Below are 13509 nucleotides of genomic sequence, written 5' to 3' on the forward strand. Positions count from 1 at the left end.
CGTGTCGATATTCGCATTCCAATTTCATACAGTATTGATGAGTATACCAACTTGGACTGTAAAACAATGGGAATAAATGTTAAATGAATCGCAGTTAACTTTAGCGCTATAGAATAAGTAAATAAGCTTGTGTTATGGGTACTAAGTTACTTGTTGAATATTTTTATGAATAATAATACATAAATACTTATAATATACATATAAACACCCAGACACTGAAAAACATTCATGTTGTTCACACAAACATTTTCCAGTTGTGGGAATCGAACCCACGGCCTTAGACTCAGAAAGCAGGGTCGCTGCCCACTGCGCCAATCGGCCGTCAAATTTAGAAAATCACGTGAAATTTAACTACGATTTATATGGTATCGAGGAAGCGCCATCTAGTGACTTTATATATATATATATATATATATATAAAGATAGAGAAGTGCTTGACTGCAATCACACTTGATGGTAAGTGATGATGTAGTACCCAGATTATAGGTATCGGGGAAGACGGAATATGAGAGGGCATTCCAGGCTTTTGCGGTGCGGATCAGAAAGGAAGAAGCAAAACGCTTCGTACGAGTTGATGGTATTTTAACAACGTAACGTTCGATGGTAGATAGGAGATGGTTTAAATCCAATACTGACATTACTGAAAAACTGTCACTAAATGGCGCTTTTCCAAGCCATCAAATCGTAGTTAACTTTCACGCGTTCGAATAAATAAACGTAGCTAGCGAATTTCATACTTGGCACTCAGATGTCATGCTAAGGGCAGTGTATTCGTCTCGTGTCAATTGGCGATTATAATGACATAGTGTCACGTCTCGCTTCCAAATCCAGAGCGAAGGCAGGATGGGCTTATCAACTCTTAAGTGGCTAACTGGTTATAGGTATGAGCCACTTACCGTTTATTTAGTGCTCTGTGATATAATTACTCTGTGACATGTCCTAACATGTAAACAAAAACTGTGGGAAATGGTGTAAAGACCGGCGAGGCGCAGTACAACTATGCCGGCATGACCAGAGACATTTTATCCACAGGAAAAGTTATGATTTTACTAATGCATAATGTACCAAATGTGTACGTACTTTGCTTCGTCTGAAATTTGAAAAATCCACCTTCAGAACCCGCATCTCTCATCATCTCCTTTTTTATTCTTTCAAAGAAAGAAAAGAAAGATAAAAAGATTCCTCCACAAGTATCTTAGCCTTTGACTGGAATCTCAAGGGTCACAGTGATGCTGCAGCCTAAGATTGCAGCGGTCTAAACTTTAACCTCCGTAGAAAGTATAATGAAATACCTATTTATTGTTATTGATTATGTTTGCTAAAATGTATTTAAACATGTTTTGCAAATCCCAAAATTAATTCTGTACCTTATGTATTTAATTAGAGCACAGATAAGGGTTTGCTGTAATTATCTGTGTTGTTTAGAGTATTTTTATTTAAAAAATTTATATGTATAGATTGTTACACAATATTGTTTAACAGCGCCATCTATTATTGTGTGCGGAACTAATGAACCGCGCTTAGAAATATCTTTATACAGCGACAGATGGCGCGTGTAAATAATTCATATTGATATATATTATATATTTCTCTATAAAACTTATAAACGTTCGAAATAAACATTTTTTTAAATTTATTTTGATTAATGTTGTAGGTATTTGAACTATCGGAGTTAACAAGTAATAAATTAATTATAACAATTTATAAACTTATTTAGTAAGCTTTCGACTTTCCACCTTCATGCAGCCTACCTACCTACTTCCCTACTATTAAATAAACGTGAAAGTCTGTGGGGGATGTATAGATGTATGGATGTTTGTTACTCTTTCACGCAATATCTCCTGAATAGATTTTGATAAAATGCAGTTCTAAAGCTTATATTTAAGTACATCTAAAGTGTCTATTAGGCTATAATTTGTAAATATACTACTATACTATTTCATAAATTAGAAAAACGTTTAAAATATATTTTGTAAATTAACCGAAACATTACAAAATAATGTTAGGCAAGTCAAAATTTAGTTTTGACATCTGAGAGCTAGGTATCTTAGCGTGCGTTTCCATTGATTTAATATGTTACCTACTTAAGCACAATGTGCGTTTAAAAAAAACACCTTTTTACAAGAAATCAATCCCATAAAATTGGAAAAAATTATGAATTATGATAGCCGATAGATATTAAACAAAGGCATTTCGCATCGGTCGATTGCGGACGGATGCGAGGGGCAACAGGCATGGGGGGAATGCGGGGTAACCTCGCCCCGCTTCGCGTCGCATGTCATCGCACCGTCTCGTCACGTGCGGACGCTAACCGACCAAGCTCATATACTGACGTAATAACTAATACTAGTTAATCAAAGTGTTTTCTGGCGATATTTAACGTTTAATATCTGTGTTTCTAACAAAAAAAGTTATAATCCGTAACTATCATATGAAAATGCATTCGAAATTTGAACAAAATTGTTTGTTTATTACGAAGAGGTTTCATTGTACATGTTCGTAAATATTCGCCTGCGTTCGGTGTGACTCGTTTGCGGTGTGACTGTGGTACTTTGTGACAATTTGTTTGTATCTCGCTCTTTCTTCATCAAACCCGTTTATGAAGAAAAGAATACCGTATCTAAGCCCGCGTCTTTAGAAATAACCGAACTAAAATAACGATGGGGACAAAATGTAAAAAGATTTTAGAGGAAATTCACCCGCTAAGTATTATACGGGAAGTGCAGAAATGGCCAGTTTTGTATGTGAAAGACAATCCAGAGCGTGCAAACTTGCACTTTAAAAACAAAGTTTGGAATGAAATAGCGAAGGCTTTGTTTACGGACTGGGAAACTTACACTGATTGGGAAAAGGAATCTAAAGGTAAGATCTACTTATCCGAGGGTAAGATCCAACGTTAAGATCCAATTGGATCTAATGTTGGGGATCATACAATAATCGTAGTGTAGGTACCTACTACATTGCATAATATTCTACTTACTTCATTGTAGGTAGGTTGGTATGTACTTAATATTTTCACGCTGAAGAGTTTTATTTTCGTGATAGAGATATTGTATCGAGTTCATGGTTCGAGTACTTACGAGTAATACAGATCGCAAGCGTCTTTTATGCAAGTTTAGTAGGTTTCGTATACAGGTCGCAAGTGTCTTTTATGCAGATTTAGTACGTCTCGTATGCAAGTCACTAGTGTATTTTATGCAAGTTCAATGCATGTTGTATACAGATCGCAAGCGTCTTTTATGCAAGTTTATTACCTACATCTCGTATATAGAAAGTAGGTAAGTGTCGTTTATGCAAGTTTAGTACGTCCGTAGACAGAAAGAAAGTGTCGTTTATGCAAGTTTAGTACGTTTCGTATACAGGTCGCTAATGTCTTTTATGCAAGTTTAGTACGTCCGTAGACAGAAAGAAAGTGTCGTTTATGCAAGTTTAGTACGTTTCGTACCTATACAGGTCGCTAATGTCTTTTATGCAAGTTTAGTACGTTCGTAGACAGAAAGAAAGTGTCGTTTATGCAAGTTTAGTACGTTTCGTATACAGGTCGCTAATGTCTTTTATGCAAGTTTAGTACCTACGTCCGTAGACAGAAAGCAAGTGTCGTTTATGCAAGTTTAGTACGTTTCGTATACAGGTCGCTAATGTCTTTTATGCAAGTTTAGTACGTCCGTAGACAGAAAGCAAGTGTCGTTAATGCGAGTTTAGTACGTCTCGTATTCAGGAAGCAAGTGTCGTTTATCACGTTTTGTAAGTCTCCTATACAGGTCGCTAGTGTCTTTTGATGCAAGTATAGTACCTAGTAGGTATGTCTGGTATAGAGCTTTCAACAGTGGCGTGCACAGGGTTTTTGTTTAATTATGCACGAAGAAAGAAGAACTGTTTTGTCTAATAAGGTAAAACAGATCCTATTATGGCAGCTGAAAATTAATGTCTATAAATTAAATAATAAAAAAAAGATCCTTTTGTGTTAAAGAGTTGCTTTAATTAAATAGAAAACCTGATGAGTTTGTGTACAATCCACCATTCTATGTGTCTCGTGGTTAACTCGGCATTAACAGATTAATTCGGCCGAGTAAGAGTAAATAAAAAACTGCCGAGTTAGTAGGTATGCCGAGTACCGAATAAAAAAGGAGTAGGTACTCGACCCATCACTAGTTTGTGCCTATTTAATTAAATACAAGGGCCATTTATATATTTAACCTATTCTGTAATTTAATATATCAGTTAATTTTAATGACTTAAAATGGAAAGTTATTAATACCTACCGCTTATTTAACTTTATTGCTACTAAAAAAAACACAAACTTATTTTCATTGCAATAGATGCCCCTATTTAGAAGGGGGCGTCGAGATTCTAAAGTGGGGTTACTAGGTCAAGTGGGATACCAACTGAAGGGCTACATTTGAATATTTAGCAAAAGGCAATTATTTTCTTTCGCTGTCTTTTTAAGTTATTTATTAAATTAGAGAAAAATGCCAAATTTCTTACTTTGCTCGCTTCCTTTTTCTTTTGTCACTTTCTAGAAATAATAAATTTCCTTTTTCCCCACCAGAAAAATGCGAGTCATCAAAATGCAGATATGCCAGTTACCTCACGTCCCGCATTTAGCAGTGCCCATAAATATCTATCAAGCTATTAACAGCATAATTAGCTGACAAAGCTTTAGTCTGGTAGGTGGCTTCGGCAGCGGCTAGTCAACACCTTATCGAACGCTAAGCGATTTAGCATTCCGGTGCAGTTGCGTTGAGTGCAAAACTGATTAGAGATACGGGTTGAATATAACGTCTAAATCCCTTACAGGTTTGCCCACTACACTACCATCTCAGACAATTATACAAAATAATCACTTAACTTTTCGTACAGTTACAGATTTGATGAAGAAATGGCGTAACTTACGCGACACGTTCAAACGACAATTAGAAGCGGAGAAGAAGATCAGAGAAGGCCACAACATAAAGAAGAAAACGTACGTTTACTTCAAACACATGCTTTACCTCTTGCCACACATTGCACCTTCCGAGAACGGAACATCCGACCCTGTAGTCGAGCCTAAACTCAATGAGTTCTTCACGAGACAAGCCAAGAGGAAAGGATCAGAGAAAAAGAAGAGTCTAAAGAAAAAGAAGCGTCTAGACAAACACGCGACTATAAAATCCGTTATAATTCCAGACCTTCCCTCGAAATCTACAGATAAAGAAGAAATGATAGACGAAGACAAACATTTCCTAATGTCACTAGTACCGTCATTCAAAAGGATGAGTGATGATGAGAAGCTTGAAGCGAAAGTGGAAATCCTCAAAGTCATTAAAGGTATACGAAGGAAGACGTTAGAGACGGCTGTAGAGTCAAGCTCTGTAGCAGATTCATTGTCATATAATTTAGAGGAAACTGACTTAAGTGAAGTGAAAATAGAGATGATTTCTGGCGAGGCTGATGATTGTGAGAGTCAGTCGAATAGCTCTGAGTCTGGAGATAGTGAAAATTCTGAGTAGATTGATAAATTACTAGAAATGACTCCACATTCCAGCTCTCTAGCAGATTCATTGTCCTATAATTTGGAGGAAATTGATTTAAGTGAAGTTGAAATTGAGATGATTTCTGGCGAGGCTGATGATTGTGAGAGTCAGTCGAATAGCTCTGAGTCTGGAGATAGTGAACATTCTGAGTTATATGTTAGACACTATCAGAGGGACACCATGTTCAGTAATAATTAAGATGAATTTACTTATTTATTTGTACACTAAAAAGAAAGAGATATGGACAGAAAGAGAAGAAACTTAAAAGTTCTCCATAATGTTCTCAAAGGCTTGTGACGCCCACTAATACCGGGCCAGTGTGGTCGACTACGGCCTAAACCCTGAACATTGTTGGAGTAGATCTGCTGTCATCTTCATCATCATCACATCAACCTATTACCGGCCCACTACACAGCACGTCTTCCCCCACAATGAGAAGGGGTTAAGGCCGTAGTCCACCACGCTGGCCCAGTGCGGATTGGTTCAGAACATTATGGAGAACTCTCAGGGATGCTGGTTTCCTCACGATGTTTTTCTTCACCAGCTAGTGGTATTTTCATTAGTTAAAATCTGCTGTATTGAGCCGCTAATAGGTTGATATGATGATGATAATGAGCTAGAAGGATTTTATTTATTGTATGTTATTTTAAGTTGATCCAAAATAGATTCGTTTGAGGTGAAGCAGTGATTTTGAGAAACAGTAAAGAACTTTTGAATCTGGTGTCAGTGAACACTTTGCATATATTGACAGATAAATTGAAGATAAGTATTGTTTTAAGTCGTAATGAACGGATCATTTTTGCTAAAGTTGCCTATCTATAAAAAGTTGAAAGGAAAAGTCTAATAATAAGCAGAAACTAATTTAACTAATTCTATTTATTTTTGCATATAGCCTGGTGTTTTATAATTGAACGTAAATATACAATCTAAGAAGTTTTTATTAGTATGTACTTAAATGTCAATAAAAATATTTTATTAATGACAAACATAACAAAGTATTAAATTCCTATGAAATTTTATAATCATGTTAGCAAATCTGCCTTTGTATGTACATTTAGTAAAAGATGAAAAAATATCTTTGTTCAGATTGGGCAAAATTATGCATAATCTGTGGTCAGTATAAGTTGGAGTAGGAATTAAAAATGACAGGAACCCAGATCAAAAATCTTCCAGGTCATATAAATGGCGGTAAAAAAAGAGGTACAGAAGAGTACTTATAGACAGGAGTGTCAAGAGAAGATTGAAGAAGTTATCTCTTTGTAGTTAATAAAAATTGTGCTATAAGTTCAGATTGATTGATATTTGGGTTTATAATATGCTATGCTGTAATAAGAGATACTAAAACGATTAAACGTTGTAAGATATGAATATGGGGTTTTCTTTTAATCGTATGTTCACATTCGGTATAAATTATATCAGGTTTTTTTTTTCCAAAAATACAAATTTTCTCAAATAATTTAAATATTTTATAATTATACACTTTTAACCTAATTTTTCGTAAATGTTCGTTGTTGGAATCTGTAATCTTTGATATCTATATTTTTAACTAGGGCATACAGTGGCAAACTCTTATATTATCGTACCTACACAGTTTACGCATTAAATGAATAATGATTTATTTATAATACAAAATTAAAGAAGTTGTTCAGTTTCACGACGATAATAATTTTGTTCATGTAACAAAGTTAATACTTGTAACTGTTGAAGACTTTTATATTTAATATAATGATTCAATATTACTTATGTTGCTTAATTTTTTGCAGTAATGTCGAAAACCTGCAGATTATCCGGATTTATCCGGATAGCGACCTGGAAGTATCCGAAATATCCAAATAGTTAAATGGAGCGAATGGTTGCATGCCCTACATTTCACATACCATGGAACATTTTTGTTCTATGGGGCATACGTTACGCTTCGTGTGCAAAAATGAATGTTAGAAATTTAATACGATGAGCACCGACGCAGCTAGCTTGTAAACTCGTTTGCACAACGTCGCAGTATTTTCTTACAACGTAATATTAATTTATTATTAATATTCTGTCTGTTGGGAGGCTTTGGCCGTGGCTAGTTACCACGCTACCGAAGACGTTCTGCGTGCGAATTAGTGTTCCGGTGCGATGTCGCGAAGAAACCGATTAGGATATGACTAGCATACTCCCTAACCGGTTAGCCCGCTACCTCATTTCAGCTACGCTTATCCTCATCTTAGACTGCATAGTTACTTACCACCAGGTGAGTTTGCAGTCAAGGGCTAACTTATAATGGAATAAAAAAATATTAGGTAGCTGTTGCCCGCGATTTCGTCTGCGTTTATTTCGGTTTGACGGCCGACTGGCGCAGTGGGCAGCGACCCTGCTTTCTGAGTCCAAGGCCGTGGGTTCGATTCCCACAACTGGAAAATGTTTGTGTGATGAGCATAAGTGTTTTTCAGTGTCTGGGTGTTTATAAGTATTTTCTAAGTATTTATGTATATATAATTCATAAAAATATTCATCAGTCATCTTAGTACCCATAACACAAGCTAAGCTTACTTTGGGGCTAGGTGGCGATGTGTGTATTGTCGTAGTATATTTATTTTATTTATTTTAATGATTTAAGAGCCTTGTATTTATCTGATGAAGGGCTGTCTCCAGGATGTAAAAAATGTATATGCAAAATTTTACTGTTATAAGTTAAGCGGTCAAGCCATGCAAGTAAAAAACAAACAAACTGACAGACATACTTTCGCATTTATAGTATTAGTATAAATATAAGTACCATTACAATATCAGTATGTAAGTACGTGTAAAAAATGTAAACGTATACCTATTGTGGTTATTAAATTGTCACTGCCTGTAAATTTGTAAACCAAATCATGCTATATGCAACACGAATATGTTAACTAAAATATAAAATTTAAATTATTCTGAACTGGAAGACTCAAGAAATAAAGAAAAATTGCAGTAAAAAAATATTGCAAATTGCAAGGTCGCATACCGAAATCGAATCCAATCATTTTAGGGGTTTGTGTGCATCTAAATAATTAGTAAGATCGTGTTATGTATTTCGCCAAACTTTATGTAACAATACAACTTTTGAAACTAGACAAAAGTTTAGATTAAATCGTTTAATGTAAGTAATACCACTGTGGATGCCAATAAATCTAGTTAGACAGAAAACCAGATTGTCTTATAGTAAAATATTTATATAAATAAAATCCTAAACTTTAACATCAAGGGAGAAAAAATATTGGATAGAAGCAGGCGTTACTTTGAGGAAATCCATGATATATTATGAAAATTAAGCTTAATTTGCTATACTCCGCGAAAAGCAAAATCTAAATCGAAATCTGTATGGTGTAATTTGTAAGTTCTTCAATCCATATACTCAACACTCCACAAAAGTGACTTAACAATTATTTATTGTAAAGTCAACATCTCCTGAGGATGCTTCGGTATTCGGAGCGAAACGTTCGTAGAGGGTACATTGCCGAAGATCTGTTTGTTGTGGATTATAAGGATTGAAGAAATTATAAATTACACCATACAAATTCTCCTGCTTTTGGCGGAAAATTAAGCTTAATTTTCATGATATATCAAGGGAGAGTCATTCTGTAGTTTGCGACGATAACAGCGAAATACAACGATATCAAAGTTATGATCATCATTGCGAAGAGGAAGAGACACGCGAACAAAATTTTATTACCAATTATAGCAGCACACGCAACAGCTATCCCAGCTATGATCAAAGCTGTTAAATAAATCACCAGAAACCATATGTACAGTTCACATAACGCGTCACTTTCATATACAGCGGCTATGATCAAAAGTGCATGAACAACGCATAGGAGCACACCAAATATACCGTGGAAGTAGCGCATTGGCTTCGAAAATGAGCTCGGCATGCCCATGTCCTCAAGTAAGTCGGCTCCGGAAGACGTGAAGAAGTAGATATATAGTGCTGCCCTCAATAAACCGAAGGTGGATATTATGATTGCTGCAGTTCTTAGTGGTATACTGAAGCAGCAGCTGTTTACTGTTGGGCAGTCATCAAGGATGTAACTCATGGTCATTTGTGCTGATATTAACAGACTTTAAGTTACAGACATGACTTTTATCTAAATGTCTCCTCATATATATGTACATTTATTCGATAAATTGCTAAACGTTTTTATTTATCTCTGGAATTGCGTTATTATAATTAATTCTGTTTCTTGTTTTGCTTTTCTTGCTTATTATATAAATGTAAACAAATCGAAGTCAGACATACATGATGTGTCAGTTAAGGACAATTATTAAATGACGAATTGTGACAATACAGTGCCGTTTAGTATTCAAAGAGAATTTAATCATTATTGTTTTGTACTCCGGCCTCCGAAAACTTACATTAGATGGGCACCTAGTATGTTTAAATAGAGTAGTATCATGTAGGGCAATTTTGTGAAAGTAAAGTGGACCTGGAAAATTACTTGTAGAGTCGCTAATCTTGCCAGCTCTGCCCAGAGAGCTTTCTGAATTAGTGTAGACGAATTTGTGCTTTAACTCGAAGTTGATAAGTTCCATATGACTCTGTCATTACAGAGCTACGATACTCGAAAACGTCTATACGGTTACGAGCGTTTAAATCTTATGCATACGGAAAAGCAACTCCCTCAGTCTGAAATCCTAAGAGTCCTCTTAGGAAGCCCCCCTAAAATTGAGGTCCACTTTTCCCACCGATGTCATCCAGCCCTGTTGCTCAACTCATGGCGAGCTTTACCGTTCGCCCAGAATCCCCGGCGATAACCCTTATAGTTTATAAAATAAAGCAATTCTAGAGCGAAATAAGGCGGTCCATTATTATTGATTTATCTTTCTGCCTGAGACAATGTCCAAAAATTACAAACTTTACCTGAACAGTGAATTTGTTTTGATAGCTATTCGTAAATAATCTTAATTCTCCAAAACTTATTTACTCTGTAATAAGAACCGCCTGATTTCATTTCAAACATACCTCTTATGTTACGCTGGATAAGGTAAGTGATCATTCTCCTGACACTGCCAGCCCGGGTTCTCCTTCTCTGTTTCCTTACACCGAAAACACGTCGATGTCTCTTAAATGTTTCACTATCACACACTGACACTTTGTCGTCGAAATAATCTCCGCTCACACAACTCGTGGTTAAGTCGATTGGGGGCAACGAGAACTTTCCAGTATTCAAACACTTTTTTGGCCAAACATCGTCTGAACTGTCGAAATCTAACGGCAAATCTCGCGGAGTGGGAAGGTCGAGGGGTGGCAGTATTCTATTGTAAGGGACAACGCGTCTCTCGCACCCAAACCTTGAACTGGCGCTTGAACTAAACCACATGTCACTCGAAAATAGAGACGAGGATACGGAATCTCTTCTGAACTCCAGTTCATAGTTCCGGACAAGATTTATTGGATTTCTGTGAACTGTCGCATTCCCAAGATCGTAGCTTGGACGTGTTGACGTGGTATCATATCCAGGGGAAGATGATGATGTCCAGAAAGGCGGAACTGGTTCCATGTTGACGTAGGTACGCGCGATGTTTTGTGGTGCCACGGTAACCGTGGGCGGCTCTGGAGAAAGCACCCCGAATGGATGTGTGAAGTAAAACAGACAGAGTGGCCGTCCCTGAAAAAACATTATTCAGAGTTACACACACTGATCTCCATATTTAAAGTAACTTAATTTGTGACCGTTATATAGCTCTATATAAAACGCTCTTATGATCTAAACTCAGATAACTGCCCAAGAAGATGTTTAATGATTCCCTTGTTTGTTTCATCAATAATGTGGCAGGGCACTCATTCAAAGCAGGGAAATGTTATCTGCACATTAATGTATGTAAATGTATTTTGTGACGTTAATTAGGAAACATCTGTATACAAGGACTACTAGTTTTTGTTAGAAACTTTTTTCTAGCAGTGTCTTACGGTTATTATTAATTAAAGTATAAGTCTTATAAGAGTCAACTTATTTTTAATCTCCATGTGAAAATAACGGATTCAGCATCAATTAATTACAGTAAATTCCTAATTCAAGAAAACCAGTTTAGTACATACCTTTACATCTTCAGTAGAAGTCGATGCATCAGCTCTACCCCCATTCATGTTAAATTATACTTAATTAAAATCTTCTTAATAACAAACAAATACAATCTCTACGTAAATCCAACACTATGAGAGATAGATCCATTCTTGAAGATCATAAACAGGAATTTTATACACCAAAAAAAGGCATTATTTCATATATCAAACATTAAAAATGGTACTATAATTTGCTAGACTCAGTGCAATTTAAATTTTATTATATTAAAATTTGAGTAGGTTCTAATTTTAATAAAAAAGATAGTAAGATTTTGAACTATAAAAAGGAGCAAATGGAATAATTCGTCCTGGCACTAAAAATTGAATTTATCAGTTTCAATTAGTATACCTAAAGAGTTGATTGTAACTTGGAAGATAATGCCTACATGGGGCAATACTTAACAAAGTAAATTATTTGTTAATTTTTAATTTTAACATACTTTTTAAAACACTTGCACTATAGATTTTTCGAAGAGGTAAGAGGTTTTTAACTTGGGTGCTGGTTAAAGTTTTCAGAGGCACTGAAACGGGACTGAAGGTTTGTTTAGCTCACGATCCACGAGGTACGACGTTCGGTATCAGGCACGCGTCGCGCACGCCCTATACAGCCTACCAGTCATGGGGCGGACTGGTTATTGGTTTGTTTAATCGAACTTCTATTACTTTTTTTAAGCTTAAACTCTTTCTGAAGCTCAATGACTTTGATATTTATTCGATTCTTGTGAGGAACGCCCTTGGCAATATTATAATCAAAGTAAACAATGTAAATACAAAATATTGTAGTTTTTATAAAGGTAATATACTAAAGTATTAAACTACTACTTTTAGATGAAATACTTAGCTGCTATAACAACATATCATATAAAGGTCAGAATATTTTCTATTTAAAAATAGTTGTTAAAATTTGTGCTGTTATGTTTTGCATTTCTTAAACTTTTTAATTTTAATAATAAATAAATATACTACGACAATACACAAGTCGCCATCTAGCCCCAAAGTAAGCGTAGCTTGTGTTATGGGTACTAAGATAACTGTTGAATATTTTTATTAATAATATACATAAATACTTATAATATAAAAATAAACACCCAGACACTGAAAAACATTCATGTTTCATCACACGAACATTTTCCATTAGTGGGAATCGAACCCACGGCCTCGACTCAGAAAGCAGGTTCGCTGCCCACTGCGCCAATCGTTCAGTTTTAATAATGCCATTGGGATATAAAAATCTCTTTCTCGCATCCATTCGAAGAAATTCATGAGATCATGAGCTGATTATGATTAATAACTAGGCGAATACCTAGTTAGACGTACTAGTATCTAGAACTTATCATCACTGCAGGGCGCGGGTCCACTCCTATAATGAGGCCGTAGTCCACCACGTTGGCCAAGAGCATGTTGGTAGACTTATCACGCCTAGCCTTTGAGAACATAATGGGGAACTCTCAGGCGTTCAGGATTCCTTACGATGTCTTCCTTCACCGTTAAAAAAGTTACGTTAATTGTTTAAATTTTTTTTATCATGACATTCATTAATATTTCGTACATTGCAGCTGTATTTTAATCCAATTCATAGAATATTTTTTTCTAATATTTGGTAATTGATGTAACAAATTATGTGGACTTTTAAGCTTCCATTCGAGGTCTTAGTCGCATTCAAAATTCTAATTCAAGAAGGTTCTATTCATGTAGACCTATCACAGGCACTTATGAAGCGTTCACACACATCAGTTCACCATTATTGGGAGAGCCCACACTAAACTTAGCCGGGTTTATTGTGAACCACTAGTAGTATGAGGTACGTAACTAACCAAACTTATTCTTATCTTAGAAGATATAACTTATAAGATCTCTCCGTAAGGTTTCATAATTTTAATATTACTGGCACTTGATCATCCAGAGGCAAAGACCCCAACCTTG

The 13509-nt window shown here is 35.7% G+C and overlaps 1 protein-coding gene across 1 annotated transcript; it reads left to right on the forward strand.

Moving 5' to 3' along the window:
• Window positions 1-2296: 2296 nt before the first annotated feature.
• On the forward strand, window positions 2297-6881 carry LOC120633789. The gene is made up of 2 exons (XM_039904138.1): window positions 2297-2862; window positions 4861-6881. The coding sequence occupies exons 1-2, from the start codon at window positions 2661-2663 to the stop codon at window positions 5487-5489; spliced, it is 831 nt and encodes a 276-aa protein (XP_039760072.1). The 5' UTR covers window positions 2297-2660; the 3' UTR covers window positions 5490-6881.
• Window positions 6882-13509: the final 6628 nt, after the last annotated feature.

This window comes from Pararge aegeria, chromosome 22 (assembly GCF_905163445.1).
Source record: "Pararge aegeria chromosome 22, ilParAegt1.1, whole genome shotgun sequence".
In the NCBI taxonomy this organism is placed as follows: domain Eukaryota; kingdom Metazoa; phylum Arthropoda; class Insecta; order Lepidoptera; family Nymphalidae; genus Pararge; species Pararge aegeria.